Source organism: Capricornis sumatraensis, chromosome 12 (assembly GCF_032405125.1).
Source record: "Capricornis sumatraensis isolate serow.1 chromosome 12, serow.2, whole genome shotgun sequence".
NCBI classification, from domain to species: domain Eukaryota; kingdom Metazoa; phylum Chordata; class Mammalia; order Artiodactyla; family Bovidae; genus Capricornis; species Capricornis sumatraensis.
Genome location: NC_091080.1, coordinates 36,144,224 through 36,165,631, shown reverse-complemented (window position 1 = coordinate 36,165,631; position 21,408 = coordinate 36,144,224). Strand labels below are relative to the sequence as shown.

Sequence of the window (21,408 nt, the reverse complement as noted above, 5' to 3'; positions counted from 1 at the left end):
TCTAAAGTAGTAAAAGAGAGATTTTTCTAGATGTTTTATAGACCTAACTCATATCATTGTGAATAGTGTAAAGTATAAGTCAAGATTCATTTATTGGCATATGGATGTCCAGTTTTTCCTGTTAATAAATAGTGACCATCTATTATCGTTTATCTTGTTTTTTGTCAACTGATCATCCACTGATATGATTTGTGTGTGTCTATTTCTGGACTTCCTGTAATGTTTTATGAATTCAGATGTTAATTCTTGTGGCAGTACCATGTTGTCTTCCTTTTTGTTACTTTGTCATAAAATTTACTAGTTTAGGACCTCTCAAGTTTGTTCTTTGTTGGATTTATTTGGTCTGTTAAGCATGTGTGCTGAGTTGCTTCAGTTGTGTCTGATTTTTTGTGATCCTAGGGACTGTAGACTGCCAGGCTTCTCTGTCCATGGGATTCTTCAGGCAACAATACTGGAGTGGGTTGCCTCCTCCAAGGGATCTTCCCAACCTAAGGATTGAACCATGGGCCCTTAAGTCTCCTGTGTTGGCAGACAGGTTGCTTACCACAAGGGCCACCTGGGAAGCCCTTGGGCTATTATAATCCCCTTTAATTTCCATGTGCATTCTAGTATCAGCTTGTGAATTTCTGACAAAAAGTCACAATTTTGATTTGGAGTATGTAAAAACTTGGGTGGGATTAACAAATGATGCATTTCTATGTCTGTTTAGGTTTTAGTTCTCTCTTTTGATAAAAATCTTAGGAATGTTTTCTAGTTTTAAATGTGTAGACTTTGCAAATATTTAGATAAATTTATGAGTATTTTATGTTTTATGCTATTTGTAAAAATTATTTTTTTCTTAATTTTTAAAATTAATTATATATTTCTCAAATGTGTATATCTCTCCTTTTCTCCTTTTCCTTTAGCTTCTCTTCTTTTTTCAACTATCTGTAAGGCCTCCTCATACAACCATTTTGCCTTTTTGCATTTCTTTCTTTTGAGTTTGATCTTGATCACTGCCTACTATATAGTGTCATGAACCTCCATCCATAGTTCATCAGGCACTCTTGTCTATCAGATCTAATCCCTTGAATCTGTCACTTTCGCTGTATAATCATATAGGATTTGCTTTAGGTCATGCTTGAATGGTCTAGTGGTTTTCCTTACTTCCTTCAATTTAATTCTGAATTTGGCATAAGGAGTTCATGATCTGAGCCACATTCAGCTCCTGGTCTTGTTTTTGCTGACCATATAGAGTGTCTCCTTCTTTGGCTGCAAAGAATATAATCAGTCTGATTTCGGTATTGACCATCTGGTGATGTCCATGTGTGGAGTCTTCTCTTGTGTTGTTAGAAGAGGGTGTTTGCTCTGACCATCACCTTCTCTTGGCAAATCTCTGTTAGCCTTTGCCTTGCTTTATTTTGTACTCCAAGGCCAAATTTGCCTGTTACTGCAGGTATCTCTTGACTTCCTACTTTTGCATTCCAGTCCCCTATGATGAAAAGGACATCTCTTTTGGGTGTTAGTTCTAGAAGGTCTTGTAGGTCTTCATAGAACCGTTCAACATCAACTTTTTCATCATTATTGATTGGGGCATAGACTTGGATCACTGTAATATTGAATGGTTTGCCTTGGAAACAAACAGAAATCATTCTGTTGTTTTTGAGATTGCCTCCAAATACTACATTTCTGACTCTTTTGTTGACTGTGACAGCTATTCCATTTCTTCTAAAGGATTCTTGCCCACAGTAATAGATATAATGGTCATCTGAGTTACATTCACCCATTTGAGTCCGTTTTAGCTCACTGATTCCTAAAATGTTGATGTTCACTCTTGCCATCTCCTGTTTAACCACTTCCAATTTACCGTGATTCATGGACCTAACATTCCAGGTTCCTCTGCAATATTGCTCTTTACAGTGTCGCACTTTACTTCCATCACCAGTCACATCCACAGCTGGGTGTTGTTTTTCCTTTAACAGTGTCTCTTCATTCTTTCTGGAGTTCTTTCTCCTCTTTTCTCCAGTAGCATATTCAGCACCTACTGACCTGAGGAGTTCATCTTTCAGTGTCATATCTTTTTGCCTTTTCATACGGTTCATAGGGTTCTCAAGGCAAGAACACTAACGTGGCTTGCCATTCGCTTCTCCAGTGGACCATGTTTTGTCAGACCTCTCCATCATGATCTGTCCATCTTGGCTGGCCCTACATGACATGGCTCACAGTTTCATTAAGTTAGACAAGGCTGTGGTCCATGTGATCAGTTTGGTTAGTTTTCTGTGATTTTGCTTTTTATTCTGTCTGCCCTCTGATGAATAAGGATACAAAGCCTATGGAAGTTTCCTGATAGGAGAAACTGAGCGGAAAACTGGGTCTTGTTCTGATGGGCAGGGCCATGCTCAGTAAATCTTTAATCGAATTTTCTGTTCATGGTCGGGGCTGTGTTCCCTCCCTGTTTTTTCACCTGAGGCCAAACTGTGGTGGAGGTAATGAAGATAATGGTAACCTCCTTCAAAAGGTCCGATGCAAGGACTGCTTTTCTTAGTGCCTAGGTCGCTGCTGCAAGCCACTGCCAACCCACACTCCTGGACGCTCTTGGGCAAGTCTTGGTCAATCTCTTGTGGTGTCACTGCTCATTTCTCCTGGGTCCTGGTAGGCACAAGGTTTTCTTTGTGCCCTCCAAGATTCTGTTTCCCAGTCCTGTGTAAGCTCTGGTGGCTCTATGGTGGGGTTAATGGCGACCTCCTCCAAGAGGGCTTATGCCATACCCAGGTCTGCTGCACCCAAAACCCCTGCCCCTGCAGCAGACCACCACTGACCCATACGTATGCAGGAGACACTCAAACACTCAAAGGCAGGCCTGGTCAGTCTGTGGGGTCTCCTGGTATGCACAAGGTTTTGTTTGAGCCCTCCGAGCATCTCTGGCGGGTATGGGATTTGATTTTAAACATGACTTCACCCCTCCTACCATCTTCCTGGGGATTCTCATTTGCCCTTGGATGTGGGATATCTTTTTTTGGTGGGATCCAACGTTCTCCTATTGATGGTTGTTCAGCAGAAAGTTTTAATTTTGGCATTCTCACAGGAGAAGATGAGTGCAGGTCCTTCTACTCCACCATCTATATATCCATTTGAATGCAGAGTTCCAGACAATTGCAAGGAGAGATAAGAAAGCTTTCCTCAGTGATTAATAGAAAGAAATAGAGGGAAACAATACAATGGGGAAGACTAGAGATCTCTTCAAGACAATTAGAGATACGAAGGGAACATTTCATGCAAAGATGGGCACAGTAAAGGACAGAAATGGTAAGGCCCTAACAGAAGCAGAAGATACTATACAGAGGTAGCAAGAATACACAGAACTATACAGAAAAGATCTTCATGACCCAGACAACCATGCTGGAGTGATCACTCACATAGAGCCAGACATCTTAGAATGCGAAGTCAAGTGGGCCTTTGGAAGCATCACTACAAACAAAGCTAGTGGAGGTGATGGAATTCTTGTTGAGCTATATCAAATCCTAAAAGATGATGCTGTGAAAGTGCTGCACTCAATATGCCAGCAAATTTGGAAAACTCAGCAGTGGCCACAGTACTGGGAAGGTAAGTTTTCATTCCAATCCCAAAGAAAGGCAATACCAAAGAATGTTCAAACTACCCCACAATTGTATTCATCTCACATACTAGTAAAGTAATGCTCGAAATTCTCCAAGCCAGGCTTCAACAGTATGTGAACTGAGAAATTCCAGATGTTCAAGCTGGTTTTAGAAAAGGCAGAGGAACCAGAGATCAAATTGCTAGCATCTGTTGGATCATTGAAAAAGCAAGCGAATTCCAGAAATACATCTACTTCTGGTTTATTGACTATGCCAAAGCCTTAGACTATGTGTATCACAACAAACTGGATAGTTCTTAAAGAGCTGGGAATACCAGACCACCTTAGCTGCCTCTTGAGAAATTTGTATGCAGGTCAGGAAGCAACAGTTAGAACTGGACATGGAACAACAGACTGGTTCCTAAACGTTTTGGAAAGGCATATGTCAAGGCTTTATATTGTCATGCTGCTTATTTAACGTTTATGCAGAGTACATCATGAGAAATGCTCTACTGGATGAAGCTCACATTGGAATCAAGACTGCCGGGAGAAATATCAATCACCTCAGATGTGCAGATGACACTACCCTTACGGCAGAAAGCGAACAACTGAAGAGCTTCTTAATGAAAGTGAAAGAGGAAAGTGAAAATTTTGGCTTAAACACCAACATTTAGAAAACTAAGATCATGGCGTCTGGTCCCATCACTTCATGACAAATAGAAGGGAAAACAATGGAAAGAGTGCAAGACTCTTTTTTGGGGCTCCCAAATCACTATATTAAAAAGCAGAGACATTACTTTGCCAGCAAAGGTCTGTGTAGTCAAGGCTATGTTTTTTCCAGTAGTCAGTTATAGATATGAGAGTTGGACTATAAAGAAAGCTGAGTGCTGAAGAATTGCTGCTTTTGAATTTTGGTGTTGGAGAAGACTCTTGAGAGTCCCTTGGACTGCAAGGAGATCCAACCAGTCCATCCTAAAGGAAATTAGTCCTGAATATTCATCTGTAGTACTGATGCTGAGGTTGAAACTCCCAATACTTTGGCCACCTGATGCAAAGAACTGACTCCTTAGTAAAGACCCTGATGCTAGGAAAGATTGAAGGCGGGAGGAGAAGGGGATGACAAAGCTTGAGATGATTGGATGGCATCACTGACTAGATGGACATGAGTTTTGAGTAAGCTCTGGGAGTTGGTGATGGATAGGGAAACTTCACATGCTGCAGTCCATGGAATCACGAAGAGGCGGACATGACTGAGCGATTGAACTAAACTGAACTGAACTGAATTATATATTTTCAGCCGCTCTGGGTTTTCATTTCTCTATTTGAGGCAAGCAGGGGCTGCTCTCTGTTTGTGACCCTTGGTCTTCTCATTGCTGTGCCTTCTCTTGTTGTAGAGCACAGACCATTGGTGCGCAGGCTTCAGTCTTTGTGGTGCTTAGAGCTGGTTGCTCCAAAGCATGTAGTATCCTCCTAAACCAGAGATCGAACCAGTGTTCCTTGCATTGCAAGGCAGATTCCTAACCACTAGATCACAAGGGAAACCCCTGCTTTATGCTTTTTCAAGTGGTCTTCCTTTCGAATTTAAATTATTGTTCTAATTATTCTCTGCCTATATAAAAATGTAAAGTTTTTTTGTATATTGATTTTAAATCTTGAGAATTTAGTAAAATTTTTATTAATTTGAAAGTTTTGGAATAGATTCCTTAGGATTTTCCATGGAGATTGGTACACGATTTGTATATGTGTTTTTTCTTTTACAATTTATATGTCTGTTACGTATCTGTTTTTCTTATTATTTTACATTGGCTTGGGCATCCAGTATAATGCTGAACAGAAGTGTTTTGAGAGGAAATCTTGCCTTATTCTTAAAAAGTGCATATTCATTCACCATTAAGTGTGATGTTTACTGTAGATGTGTCATAGATGCCTTTTATCAGTTTAAGTTCCTTTATACTCCTATTGCTAGAAGTTTTTTTAATGAATAGTTTTGGATGTTGTCAAATGATTTTCCTATGATGATAATGGGACTTTTGTTCTTCATCTGTGAATCTGTTGAATTACAGTCTTTCATTTTTTCATTGGTAAAACCTACTTCCTTTCCTGGGATAAAATGTACGAGGACATGATTTTTTTTTTTTTATTTTTGTAACATGCTGCTGGATTTGACTTGCTGTGTTTTGTTAAGATTTTTTTGCATGTCTGTGTTCATAAGGGTTATTTCACTATAGTTTTTTGTTGTTCTTCCTGACATGGTTTTCTGTTTTTATTGTCATGATATTGTTGGCCCATAAAGTGAGTTTGGAATTGTTCCTTTTTTAAAAAATTTGACGCTTTGCGACCCCATGGACTATAGCCCGCCAGGCTCCTCCGTCCATGGGATTCTCCAGGCATGAATATACTGGAGTGGGTTGCCATTTCCTTCTCCATTAAAATTTGAGGAAACTATTGTGCAAAAATGATGCTAATTCTATGTAATTGATAGAACTCATCTGTGAAATGTAAATCTCTGTGTTACTCTCTCCATACACCTCACCCTCTCCCCCCTCCCCTACCCCCATGTCCATAGGTCTTTTCTCTAGGTCTGTTTTTCCATTTCTGCCCTGGAATTAAATTCATCAGTACCATCTTTTTAGATTTCATATATATGTGTCCATATGCAATATTTATATTTCTCTTTCTGACTTACTTCAGTCTGTATAATAGGCTCTAGGTTCTTCCACCTCTTTAGAATTGACTCAAATGTGTTCCTTTTTATGGCTGAGTAGTAGTCTATTTTATATATATATACCACAGCTTCTTTCGGAGAAGGCAATGGCACCCCACTCCAGTACTCTTGCCTGGAAAATCCCATGGGCAGAGGACCCTGTTAGGCTGTAGTCCATGGGGTCGCTAAAAGTCGGACATGACTGAGCGACTTCACTTTCACTTTTCACTTTCATGCATCGGAGAAGGAAATGGCAACCCACTCCAGTGTTCTTGCCTGGAGAATCCCAGGGACAGTGGAGCCTGATGGGCTGCCGTCTTTGGGGTCACACAGAGTCGGACACGACTGAAGTGACTTACCAGCAACAGCTTCTTTATCCAGTCATCTGTTGATGGACATCTAGGTTGCTTTCATGTTCTAGTTATTGTACACAGTACTGCAATGAACATTAGGGGTGAATGTGTCTTTTCAATTGTGTTTTTCTAATTTTTTAATGTAGAAGCAGAAGTGATTAATTTGAAATCTCACACCAACAGTAAAGAATCTGCCTGCAGTGTGGGTGACCTGGGTTTGATCCCTGGATTGGGAAGATCCCCTAGAGGAGGGCATGGCAACACACTCCAGTGTTCTTGTCTAGAGAACCCCATGGACAGAGAAGTCTGGCAAGGTATAGTCCACGGGGTTGCAAAGAGTCAGACATCATTGCACACACAGACATGGAATCAAATACAATTTCCCCTTCCTCCTTAGTAATATAAGCATTTAATGCTATATATTTCCCGAAAGTACTCTTTGAAGAAAGCTGAGTGCCAAAGAATTGATGCTTTTGAACTGTGGTGTTGGAGAAGACTCTTGAGAGTCCTTTGGACTGCAAGGAGATCCAACCAGTCCACCCTAAAGGAGATCAGTCCTGGTTGTTCTTTGGAAGGACTGATGCTGAATCTGAAACTCCAATACTTTGGCCACCTCATGCGAAGAGTTGACTCACTGGAAAAGACCCTGATGCTGGGAGGGATGGGGGCAGGAGGAGAAGGGGATGACAGAGGATGAGATAGCTGGATGGCATCACCGACTTGATGGACATGAGTTTGAGTGAACTCCGGGAGTTGGTGATGGACAGGGAGGCCTGGCGAGCTGTGATTCATGGGGTCGCAAAGAGTCAGACACGACTGAGCAACTGAACAGAACTGAAAGCACTCTTTTACTGTATCCCGTAAGTTTTGATATGTTATGTTTTCCTACTTATAGAGATAAAAAGTAATTTTCCCTGTGACTCCTTTGACCCACAGTTTATTTAGAATAGGGACTTCCCTGGTGGCTCAGATGGTAAAGCATCTGTCTACAATGCGGGAGACCCAGGTTCAATCCCTGGGTTGGGAAGATCCCCTGGAGAAAGAAATGGCAATCCACTCCAGTACTATTGCCTGGAAAATCCCACGGACAGAGAATCCTTGTAGGCTACAGCCCATGGGTTCGCAAAGAGTCAGGCATGACTGAGCGACTTCACTTTCACTTTTACTTAGAATAACGTTCCAGATATTTTGTTAATTTTTTTCTCTTATGTATTTTTATTGTTTTTTTGCTTAATTCCACTGTGTTCTAAACTTTCAACTTTATTGAGAATTCATTTATAGCCCATGATATTCTCATTCTGATGAATATTTGATGTGTTTTTGAAATGTGTTGCTTGATAGAGTGATTTATTTGCCTCTGTAACAATTAGATTGTGCTTAGTCACTCAGTTGTGTCTGACTCTTTGAGACCCCATGGACTATAGCCCATCATGCTCCTCTGTCCATGGGATTCTCCAGGCAAGAATACTGGAGTGGTTTGCCATGCTCCCCTCCAGGGGATCTTCCCAACCCAGGGACTGAACCCAGGTCTCCCACATTGAAGGTGAACTCTTTGCCATCTGAACCAGCAGGGAAGCCCAACAGTTAAATTAAGTTGATTGATAATGAGGGATTGATTCTGTATACCAAAATTTGAGGATGCTCAAGTCACATAGTTGGCTCTCTGTATCCAGGGCACCTGCTTTTAAGGATTCAACCAATTGACAGGATCTTGTAGTACTGTGGTATTTATTGGGGGGAAAAATCCATGTCTTCCTTCAGGGAGTGGCTGTTAAGGTTCTAGTATTTATTTTCTTTTCACATTTAGTGTTTTCTCTAGAGTTTACAATATGCATTCTTAACTCATCACTCTGTACCTTGAAATAATATACTACTTCAAGTGTAGGGTATGAGTATCTTTTAAAAGTGTACTTACATTTCTCCTTTCTTGTCATTTGTAATCTTTCTGTCATTGGTTTTATTTTCATGGGTTATAAATTCCTTAATGCATTATTATTTTTTGCTTTAGATAGTTTTCTTTTAAAGAGTTTTCAAAATGAGGAAAAAGAATGTCTTTTGTATTTAACAACAGTCTTAACAATTCTGCCTCTCTTTGGTTTTTCTGTGACATTTCAAATTTCCATTTGGTATTGTTTTCCTTCGGTTGAAAGAACTTACCTTAACATTTTTTATAGTAAAAGTCTGTGGGCAACAGACTCTCTCAGCTTTTATTTGTCTGCAGAAGTCTTTACTTTGTTTTTTATTTATGAAATACATTAGTGTTTTCAGTGTTTGGCTGAGAATTAGAATTTAAAAGCATATTGTAGTTTGGCAGTTAACAGATTTAGTTTTCCTTCAAAGATCAACTGGTTCCTTACTAGCTCAATGTATTTATTATCTTTGCTTGTGTAGTCTTATAAAACAGTTATAAAGTAGTGGTTGTACTGCTTTTAATAAAGTGCATTTTGTTTAATATATACTTTATAGAAGGCACTTACTATGTGATAGTCATTCCCCTTGTTTTTTTCCTCCCTTCCCTAGAGTTTTTATGGATGGTATTTGTAGCAGCAACTGTTGTATTCTTGGGTATAGTTATTTCTATACCACAGAAAGATCGTCAATATAAACTACTTCTAGAGAGGCCTGGTGGGAAAGAAACAGGAAAAAATAAATTTTTTTTCTATTTTTCTTGCCTTGGTTTGTTGAGTATAGGATCATTAATTTTTGTTGTGTTCGTGTCCAAATTATAAAGTGCTTTTCTGTTATTTACTGAACATTTTCCTAAAAGTCATTTATTATACATGTTAATGTGTAGCACCATATCTGGAAGGGTAGATGACTGGTGGAAATACATATTTATGTCTTGTGGATGATCTGTCTGGTAATGATATACTGCTTAATTCTTTATGATATTGAAAAGAGAATTCTGATGCTGACACTGGCTTAGGGACCTTGGGAAGCTTACTTAACTTATGCTCACCTCAGTTTCCTTGTTTAAGGTTCTCATCTTAGAGTTACTAGAATAAATGAGGCTATATGCTTTAATTACTCAAGACATAACATGTTCACAAAACGGTTGTTCTTCATTATCTTGTTTTTTACTTTTTTGTTTCTTTGTAAAATTACAGACATGTATGAGGCTTCCCAGGTAGCTCAGTGGTAAATAATTCACCTGCCTATGCAGGAGATGCAGGTTCAGTCCCTGAACCTACATGGAAAGATCCCTTGCAGGAGTAAATGGCAGCCCACTCTAGTGTTCTTGATTGGGAAATCTCATGGACAGAAGGAGCCTGGTGGGCTACAGACCATGAGGTCACAAAGAGTCAAATGTGACTGAAGCAACTGAGCATAGCTTTATACTGAAGATCAATTCTTTAGAAAACATTAATTCAAGAGCTTTATAATTTCTAAAAGTAATTTGATTGGCTAAGAGTAGAAGACATCTGAATACTAACAGAAAACAAAACATAAGCTGAAAGACAGAATAGAGGATGGAGATAAGACAAAAGTAGTTGTCAGATTTTGAAGAGAAAATTATTTTTTTTCTTTTGATAGGCCATTCTTTACTGTCACTTCGTGTGTCTCATAAATTTTCTTTGGAAATTGGACGTTTTGAATATTGTTAAGTGGAAACTGAAAATTGAATTATTTTCCTTACTCTCTCGTGTTTGTAGTTAATATTGTGGGTTGTTAGTGCTATTAAGAAAAAGACAGTTATCTTCCTTTTATTTTGCTCTGTGCTGGAGATTTCTTCAATACTTAGGCTGTTTACATCTCTGCCATAGCTTTTACTTCTACTAGTGTAGAACCTAAAGGTCAGCTACAGATGAAATCTTAAAGTCTTCGTAAGCCTTTTCTGAATGTGTGACCTGCTCTGGGCATACATGTGGCTTTCTGGACTACCCAGTATACACCGTATACCCACAATTGCCTTCTTTCCCCATATCTTCCTTCCCAGGCTTCTAGATCTGTCTATTGCTTGTGTCAAGTGTTGTTTTGCTCCAGACTGCTGCAGGTAATATGTGTGACTTTAAATGCTTTTAGCAAAAGTGTCCTAACTCTTGAGGTGTTATGATTTGGGTAAAGCAAAGAGGATCCTTTGGATCTATCCTTGAGGGAGCTGCCAGTCAGGTTTAGACTCACAGTTCTTTGAGGATAAGGTCCTTAGTGCTCCCTTTGGAACTAGCAACTCTTACCATGGTGCAGGCTGGAGTCCTTGTAACTGCGGAAGTCTGGGCTGTGGAGGATTGAAGGTGGGATAGTGCTTTTCACCACAAAACAACAACTTCTTTTTAACCAAGTCTTCCTTGGGTTATTGTACATTTTTTACTTTATTTCAGAAATTTTAAGAAGTTAATGTGCCAGTTTTTCCAGATCATTAGTATGTTTCTTTCTGTCTCTCTCTTTCTTTTTTAGGAGGATATACTGCCCAGTCTGCTGTTTTTTGGTGACATCATTTCCAACATTCTTTTTCAAAGGAAGATGTTGTAACTGATTTCACTTGAAAATCGAATCTGGAAGTGAAAACATATTTAAGCCTGATTTTAATAACTAAAAATTGTGTGTTGAATACTTAGCCTCTTACTTAGACAATTTTGCCTGAATTTTGCCTGTGAAACCTTACATATTTTCTGAGTGATAAAAAAAGAAAAAGTAAGGCAACCAAGGGATATAAACAAGAAGGAGGAAACATTTTCTTTGACTTTGTGATCATCTCTGGAATATTAAAAGTTATACAGCATTAAGAGCAATTCATTGCCCAAAGAGAAAAGTGGAATATGGTAGTAGAAAGTCTGGCTTACAACCTGATGATGGACCATGAATTTGTGAAGTCCTCCTGCCAGTCTGTTTCCTTCCCTCTTCCTCTCATCTGGCCATCTTTTCATTCCATGTTAAATATTGAGTAATTTGCATAGGTTTGTCAGTGTGCCAGTAATCTGGATAAGGTTGATAGGTAAGAAATAATCTTTACCCTTACAAAGCTTACTGTAAAGTGAGGGTTAGAAAGAAATTTGTAAACATCTGGGATATACTGAAATGATTATGGTGATGTAGATAGGTTGTAATGAGAATTCAGGGAAAGGCTCTGTTTGTAGTTAGTAGGAGGACTTTCTGTGTTAAGTTGTATTTAAACTGATATTTGGAGGCTTCAGTTCTGTTCAGTTCAGTCGCTCAGTCATGTCCGACTCTTTGCGACCCCATGGACCACAGCACACCAGGCTTCCCTGTCTATCACCAACTCTTGGAGCTTACTCAAGCTCATGTCCATCGAGTCGGTGATGCTATCCAACCATCTGTCTCATCCTCTTTCGTCCCCTTCTCCTTCTGCCTTCAATCTTTTCCAACATCAGGGTCTTTTCTAAGGAGTTAGTTCTTCACATCAGGTGGCCAAAGTATTGGAGTTTCAGTATTTCAGTTTCAACATCAGTCCTTCCAATGAATATGCAGGACTGATTTCCTTTAGGATTGACTCCAACACTCACATCCATACATGACTACCGGAAAAACCATAGCTTAGACTAGACAGACCTTTGTTGGCAAAGTAATGTCTCTGCTTTTTAATATGCTCTCTAGGTTGGTCATTTGGAGGCTTAATGGAAGTTACAATTAGAAGTTGGGAGAGAGCCCTATCTCCTGCACAGGGAATAACATTATACAGAGTTTTAAAGGACTTCCCTGGTGGTCCAGTGTTTATGAATCTGCGTTGTAATGCAGGGGACATGGTTTCTTTCAATCCCTGATTGGGAAACTAAGATACCACATGCAGTGGGGCAGCTAAGCCCCCCTGCCACAACTGGAGCACCCATGTGCTGCAACTAAGACCAGATACAAGCCAAATAGATAAATATTTGTTTTAAAAAGAGTTTTAGGTGAAATGAGAAATGGCATTACAGAAATGTTCTTTATGACAGTAGCTAGGGACTGGGAAGTAGAGGAAGCTGAATGTGGGATGCTGAATTGGGGCTTTATAAGCAACAGGACTGGAAGAGGTCAGTTTTCATTCCAATCCCAAAGAAAGGCAATGCCAAAGAATGCTCAAACTACCGCACAGTTGCACTCATCTCACATGCTACTCAAAATTCTCCAAGCCAGGCTTCAGCAATATGTGAATTGTGAACTTCCAGATGTTCAAGCTGGTTTTAGAAAAGGCAGAGGAACCAGAGATCAAATTGCCAACATCCGCTGGATCATTGAAAAAGCTAGAGAGTTCCAGAAAACATCTATTTCTGCTTTATTGACTATGCCAAAGCCTTTGACTGTGTGGATCAAAATAAACTGTGGAAAATTCTGAAAGAGATGGGAATACCAGACCACCTGACCTGCCTCTTGAGAAACCTGTATGCAGGTCAGGAAGCAACAGTTAGAACTGGACATGGAACAACAGACTGGTTCTGAATAGGAAAAGGAGTACGTCAAGGCTGCATATTGTCACCCTGCTTATTGAACTTCTATGCAGAGTACATCATGAGAAACACTGGACTGGATGAAGCACAATCTGGAATCAAGATTGCCGGGAGAAATATCAATAACCTCAGATATGCAGATGACACTACTCTTATGGCAGAAAGTGAAGAGGAACTAAAGAGCCTCTAGATGAAAGTGAAAGAGTAGAGTGAAGAAGTTGGCTTAAAGCTGAACATTCAGAAAACTAAGACCATGGTATCCAGTCCCATCACTTCATGGGAAATAGATGGGGAAACAGTGGAAACAGTGGCTGACTATATTTTGGGGGGCTCCAAAATCACTGCAGATGGTGATTGCAGCCATGAAATTGAAAGACGCTTACTCCTTGGAAGGAAAGTTATGACCAACCTAGACAGCCTATTAAAAAGCAGAGACATTACTTTGTCAACAAAGGTCCGTCTAGTCAAGGCTATGGTTTTTCCAGTGGTCATGTGTGGATGTGAGAGTTGGAGTATAAAGAAAGCTGAGCACCGAAGAATTGATGCTTTTAAACTGTGGTGTTAGAGAAGACTCTTGAGAGTCCCTTGGAGTGCAAGGAGATCCAACCCGTCCATCCTAAAGGAGATCAGTCCTGGTTGTTCATTGGAAGGACTAATGTTGAAGCTGAAACTCTAATACTTTGGCCACCTGGTGTGAAGAACTGACTCCTTAGAAATGACCCTGATGCCGGGAAAGATTGAGGGCAGGAGGAGAAGGGGACAACAGAGGATGAGATGGTTGGATGGCATCACCAACACAATGGACATGAGTTTGGGTAGATTCCAGGAGTTGGTGATGGTCTGAAGAATCCATCTGGTGATGGTCAGGGAGGCCTGGCATGCCACGGGGTCACAAAGAGCTGGACATGACTGAATGACTGAACTGAAGCAATGTTATCTAGCTTAGAGTTTATCCACAGAGTTGCAAAGAAATCCAACAGGTTAATGATTATCCAATTTGATCTAATTAATGTAAACTGAATTATTCTTTATGATCCTAACTAATAATCTTTCTAAATAAAGATATTTAAAACTTGATACTTAAAAAATAAAAGATACTTGAATCACTAGTAATTATAAACCATAGAACTTTCAGAAGATAGTACATTTCCAGGCCAGGATTTTATATTCTAAATTTTTATACAATAAGTTTAATGCTTTAATGTAAATACAATTTAGTTAACTAAAAAAGAATATTTTTATTTATTTTCTTTTCCTTTTTTCTTTTTTTTTATTGCCAGTTTTCGTGTAATTGGGCCTTCAGTTTTCTTTACTGTGATTTGCTATCTCTGAATGTTTCATTTCTTACCCCCATAAATCATTTTGTCTTTCCTCATTTTACCCATACATTGTTCTTAAGGCACTGATTTTTTTTCATAGAGCTACTATGACATGTCCCAGCTCGATGTTTTAAGTTTATACCCTTGACTTCATAACAAGGCATTGCATTACATTTTTTAGTCTAGATTAGAAGTTTGGATCTGCCACTTAACTCATGTGTGACTTTGGTTATATTGCTTACCCTCATTTATCTCCATTTTCCTTTTCTAAAGGCAACTATGTCTTTTCCTCATAGTGTTGTTAAAGAATTGTTTAAATAATGAAGACTGATTGTTTCTACTTTTTCTTGTATGCTTTGCTTGATAAATACTGAACTGTTCATTACAAGGGAAGAGTAAATATCTCCCTAATGATGGAATGATAGTTATAAGCAATTAGCCTCCTTAATACTAATGTGTTAACAACTTAATGTGTTAAAAATTAATAGGGTTCGAAAGACCATCTGAAAACATAGGTCCATTCTGTTATAACACATGTAATAAATATTGTTACAGTTTCTGGCAGTGAAATCAAGGAGCTGTAACTATGTTTTTTTGTTTTTTTGTTTGTAATTAAGTGATGTATAGAAAGGGGCATTTTTTTTTTAATTGTGAAAGATGGAAACTGAGGCTTCACATAATAGCCTGATTGTTAGAGTTAAACATTATAATTGTTCATTCCTTTAAAAAGAGTGTTTTTTCTTTTTTACCACTGAGCCCATTTCTGCTATTTATACATTTGATAATGTTTCTTAATTATACTAGATTCTATTTAAGCATTTACAACTAATTAAGGAGATCAGTCTGAAGAATTTGTGAGTATTCTTCCATTTTAGTGTATGCTAATTTTACATAGATTTATTCTGAGGCTTACAGAATTAAACATTGGAATCTACTTTTTTTAGTTCAGTCAGTAAGTTGTCCACGTCATTCTTTTTCAACCTACTTTATTTCTCTGTATGGTTTGATTCTAGAGAACCTCTTCTGAGTTACTGATCATAGGTCCAAAAGTTGACAGTAGTGACCCAATTCAGTTGGATATATAGATATGAATAAACAAGCAGTTCTTGGTTTGAACATGGCATAGTTAAACTGTTGCTTGAGTTGGTTTTGCTAGATTGACAAGTAATATCTAAAGGAGTACACAGTCCATAATAATTTATCATTTACCAGAAACATAAAGGTTACCCTGGCTGTTTCTTTCTACTTTAGATGTGTGTGATCAGATGACTACGTTTTTTACCTCAAAGTTGGGGTTAGAGAACAAGTAATATCTAATTTTAACTCCTTGATTGAATGCTCCTGACTTTGTTACTATGTGCTTATAACCCAGCTACTTTATTTATATAATCTTCACAACAGCCTATTAGCTAGGAACTTTTATTCCCATATGTAGCATCATTAAGGGTCACATAGCAAATGAGTAGTACAGCAAAAATCAGCATACAGGAAATCTGAATTCTGAGCCAATCTCTTAACCTTCCTCATTGCTATTTTTGTTAATAAACCAGAAATAGGAGGAGTTGAAATTGTTTGCCATGTAGAAATAAAACCAAGGTTTAATCAGAGAAAATATTTAGTTCAGTAAAAGGTCAGAAGTCAGCATAAGGGTTATAGTCTCTTATAAAATTGAATTTTAGAGCTGTTACAAAGAAAATATGTATACAGAGTATAATATTTCACAATTTGAGAATACTTTGTTTTTAACTCTTAAATTTTAGAAGACTTTTAAAATGTTCTTAGATGAGATTTTATTGCTTTTGTGAAGTTTTATAAAGAAAGACTTAGTGGATTTTGATCCTGGGTTCTCTACTAGTTTTGTTAAATTTTTTCATGTTGCTTGAACTTTCTATACCTGTGATTCCTTACCTGTAAAATGAAGATAATAATAGGTTTCTTTGTTAAGCACTTAGAATAACTACTAAACGACATATGAAGTTCAGTTCAGTTCAATCGCTCAGTTGTGTCCAACTCTTTGCAACCCCCTGAACTGCAGCATGCCAGGCTTCCCTGTCCATCACCAGCTCCTGGAGCTTACTCAAATTCATGTGCATTGAGTCAGTGATGCCATCCAACCATCTCATCCTCTGCTGTCACCTTCTCCTGCCTTCAGTCTTTCCCAGCATGAGGGTCTTTTCCAGTGAGTCAGTTCTTTACAATCAGCTTCTACATCAGTCCTTCCAATGAATATTCAGGACTGATTTCCTTCAGGATGGACTGGTTGGATCTCCTTGCAGTCCAGGGAACTCTTAAGAGTCTTCTCCAACATCACAGTTCAAAAGCATAAATTCTTTGGTGCTCAGCTTTCTTTATGGTCCAACTCTCCCATCCATACGATAACACGGCTAAATGAACCTTTGTCGGCAAAGTAATGTCTCTGCTTTTTAATATGCTGTCTAGGTTGGTCATAGCTTTTCTTCCAAAGAGCAAACATCTTATAATTTCATGGCTGCAGTCACCATCTACAGTGATTTTGGAGCCCAAGAAAATAAAGTCTGTCACTATTTCCATTGTTTCCCCATCTATTTGCCCTGAAGTGATGGGACTGGATGCCATGATCATCATTTTTTGAATGAGTTTTAAGCCAGCTTTTTCATTCTCCTCTTTCACTTTCATCAAGAGGCTCTTTAGTTTCTAGCATAAGGGTGATGTCATTGGCGTATCTGAGGTTATTGATATTTCTCCCGGCAATCTTGATTCCAGTTTGTGCTTCATCCAGTCCAGCATTTCTCATCATGTACTCTTCATGTAAGTTAAATAAGGTTAAGTAGTGTTGTTATTATTGCAGTTATTTTCCCATCTATATTATATTATGTGCTCATCCATCTGTATTAATGAAAACCTTTCATGGATGGAAAATTAATTCCACTTCTTGAGTCTAATCTCTAGTCCCTAATCTTATCTTCCTTTATTTCCTCTTTCTCAGCTACTCACTCTTTATGTCTTCTTTTATACTTTATATAATTTGTAAGCCAACTTCAACCTTTTTTGAAATAAAAATAGATTATATGTCAATACAAATATACATTTTTATTTCTAGAATTTACCACTGTTAGTGCATGGGCTTTTTGTATCCACAGATATACTTCTATTTCTTAGAACAGGAAGTTCTAGTCTTTAATAAATATAGTATCTATTGAATAAGGAAATGAATGACTTCAAATTTGTCACATATTTTGTATATGCCTATTATCCTCTGCCTAAATTTCCCATTCTCTAGATCAAAAAGATAACCAAGTTGTTAATGTTTTTCTTAAAAATGGTACTGATTACTGAATAAACTAATTCATGTGTGATTTGACCAGTATAGAATTAAGAGGATCATCATATCTTTTATTCCATGTGTATTTGTCTGTCATGGTACTTAAAGTAGCATTTAGGAGGGATAGCAGTACTTATGACTCACTTGGCATAATGTCACAAGTCAAACACGTTGCTGCCTTTTCCAGTTTACATTTTTTTTTTTAAGTACCACTGGATATTAGGTATTTCTCTTTTAAACAATTTTACCATTAATTCTTTCAACACTTATTATAAGTTTGCTAATATAGTTTCTTATTTCTTTATATTCTATACATGGATATTAGACCCAGTTATTCTTTTTTTTGTTACATCTTTTTTGTCAGTCTAGTAAGATAAAAGAAAATGAATTTCCATGCCTTGACATTCATCTTTAGTGATCTGCATCTTCTAGTATTTATCCCTTTTCAGAGTCAGTGCCTTTTTAAGAAGATTTGTCCCAGAGCTTACCTCTCAGTCATTTGTTCTACTTTGCTCTATTCTTCGAGATTTGAAATTGCCTTTTCCCATTTGAAAGAAAAAAAAAATTCTCTTAGACAGTTTTATTTCTTACAGTGCCTTTCACTTATCTGTAGTGACTTTTTTTTAAATCAAAATTAGTTTTCGACTAGAAGACTTGAAATTTTTTAGACTCTTAATATGTTTATGCTAGCTAAATATTTGTTTTGTTGTATATATAACCTCTCATATTATCATTAGTGATTTTTTTCTGTTTCTTTTCAGCTGGTTGGTGGAGAATTTGACTTGGAGATGAACTTTATTATCCAAGATGCTGAGAGCATAACGTGCATGACAGAGCTTTTGGAACACTGTGATGTCACATGTCAAGCAGAAATATGGAGCATGTTTACAGCCATCCTACGAAAAAGTGTTCGGAATTTACAGACTAGTACAGAAGTTGGGCTCATTGAGCAAGTATTGCTGAAAATGAGTGCTGTAGATGACATGATAGCAGGTATGGGATTATCTGATAGGAAAGTATAATTTAAATATTCATATACTTCTCTTATTCTCTAGTTTAATATAGGTTTGTTGAAGCTACCTTGTTTTAAAATAGATAAGTCAAGATGTATTGGAAATGTGCTGTTTATATTAAGGGAAAACCTGAAGAATGAAAGATGATTTCTGTATCAGACAGATACAATTACTATTCTGGTTTTCCGGGTTTCAGAAAATCTGAGTAATGTGGAATAAGTGCTCTGAGATCTATCAGAAAAAGGAACAGTACCTTTCGATGTAGAACTTAAACTTTTACATAATTAAAATACTACAATACATATATTTCTATAAAATTGGTACTTTATTAAAAGTTCTCTGAGCTCCATCTTCTTCAGTCTGACATTTATGGAACAGGAAATGCTAAAAGCCTTAGGACAAGCATGTTGTGATTTTTGAAAGTGTCACTCTTACTCTGCTATTTTTTGGAGAAACTTTTGTATTAAATGCAGACATTGTGGATTAGAGTATACAATTTGCATGAAGTTTCAAGATAAAAGTTTTAATAATTTTGTGTTGTTATATGTTATTTGAAATAATGATTTTGATATGTGTAATTCTTCATCATCAGTCCTTTACTCACACGCAAATCCATTTCCCTCTGTGGTTAGATGCACTTAAGTAAAAATATTTTGAAGGATGGTCCCAGAGCACCAGCTATTTCCAGAAAATAAGGAGTTTGTGATGATTCTCTTAAGCCATGAGTCTTTAGCCTAACTTTCTTCTGACATGAAAAGGTTTCATAATTCTAAAAGTGCTAGTATAATTCCTCTCAATATCTGATCATATCTGATCCTTAAAAATAATTCAAACACCAGAAAATCCTTATAATGTTTTGCTTTATGGATAATTAGTTTTAATATCAGTAGAACAAAATATTAAACAGGAAAGAAGGAATGAAGAATAAAGATCAATGCTTTTTAAAATTTAAACAATATTTCACAATTTTGTTTTTCTTATAGAATATATTAAAATCATTTGTAATTGCTTTCAAGATGGCATGTATCTCTATTTAGAATAATTTAGCATTCTTTGTCTTGGTTACTCATGGTTAACTTGAAAAATAAGAATCAAAATTAAAAGGTATTTTTGATGGAGATATGGTACGATTTTGCTAAATTTTAGCATTAGCAGGAATTTATTTGTATAAACTTACGAGTACACATGTTGTATAGAACATCATTTGATCTTTAAATCCTCATATCTGAGTTTAAACCCTTAAAGTTCTTTCCCTTTTCTTTCTTTTTTGTAAATAAAGTGCACTTTATAGAGTACACTTTAGAAAGTGAGCCACAATTACTAACATACTGTACATAATTCATGAGTACTGAAGTAAGGTGATAGTAAGCTTGATATTACCAAGAAGCTCCTATCTTCACATTTTCTGTTATATAAAGCCTCTTAGTTCCCGTATCCCTTATTCTCATTAATAATATGGATAACACAAAATTTTCACTTTTTGTTATTTAAACATTAAAAAAGTGTTAGAAAACTTTCTCTACCTTACTTTTCAGTAGAGAAAATAAAATCTAGATAACATACTAATGAAGCCCCAGTAACCACCAAAAGGCTACTAAGTTTTCATTCTGAGTATTTTGTAACATGCTACATTAAAAGAGATTCTTTTCATGTAATAATGTTGACGGTATCACTAGAAGGTGTTTAAACACCTGTTGTAAATTGATAGTATATTTTCATAGTATTTTATCTCCTTTAAAAATCTTGTATGAGAAAAGAGTTTTTATAGTGAAATTAAAACTTGAGGTGCTTGTTTATGTTATCTGTATAATAAATAAGAAATTTTAATAATTATGTAATTAAATGCAAATTTAGTAGATTTTTTTGTGTGACATATGTAGGAGATGAGATAAAGGTTTGGAAATACAATTCTTTTACTGTAGTATGTGTACACATACCTGAACGAAATCTTCTATGAAGATTTTGCCATTTCAGCTAGTTGCTTTAAAATGCTTAATATTAACTTTTTATCACAGAGATTGCTTACTTACAGTGGTGTTATGAGTAAGTCAGCTTATTGATGACTTAACCATATTACATTTCTATTTTCAAATATATACATAATAAATATTTTTAAAGTCTCAAAGTTTAGCTATTAATCTGTGATATTAAATAATGTATATATCAATAACTAATTATTTCAGTTTATCCTAACCTAAACTATTAATTGATGATAAGCTTCTTATAATGTTTATATGTATTTATTATAACTTGTGTAGTATCTGAGGTCTTAGTAAGTGCTTTAAAAATTGAGATATGTAGATTTAAATATTTAATATCTTGCAAAGAATGACTCATAGAGGTACTGTGACTCACACTGTCTAGAAATGAGGAAGTAATCAGAGACAAGAGATTAAATGTATTTTTTTTTCTTATTATCTAGTAGGCCGGTATATCTCTTATATGCACATAAATACATTGTCATAATGGATATAACTAGTCAGGGGTTGAATTGGTGCTTCCATTTAGAGACTAGTGGGTAAAAATCAGAGCTCTGAAGACATATTGCCTAGGTTTGAATTTTAACTGTACCTCTTACTAGAGTATGTGCTTTGGCAATGGAATTAAGTTACCTGTGCCTCACTTCCTCATTTTTAGAAGAGGTTAATGATAATACTTAAGCTTGTTACAGGGATTTGTGAAGTTAATGCTTGTAAACCACTTGGAATGATGCCAGGCAAGGAGTGAGTACTCAGAATTGTTGCTGATGGGCCAGGGGATA

The 21,408-nt window shown here is 36.9% G+C and overlaps 1 protein-coding gene across 4 annotated transcripts in view; it reads left to right on the top strand.

Moving 5' to 3' along the window:
* NBEA (neurobeachin) overlaps positions 1-21,408 on the top strand; it is a 664,301-nt gene that overhangs the window by 71,207 nt on the left and 571,686 nt on the right. For all 4 annotated transcript variants that reach the window (XM_068984682.1, XM_068984685.1, XM_068984684.1 and 1 more), the window contains exon 2: positions 18,396-18,627. In XM_068984682.1, coding sequence (XP_068840783.1) covers positions 18,396-18,627 — 232 coding nt within the window. The remainder of the gene's footprint in view (positions 1-18,395; positions 18,628-21,408) is intronic.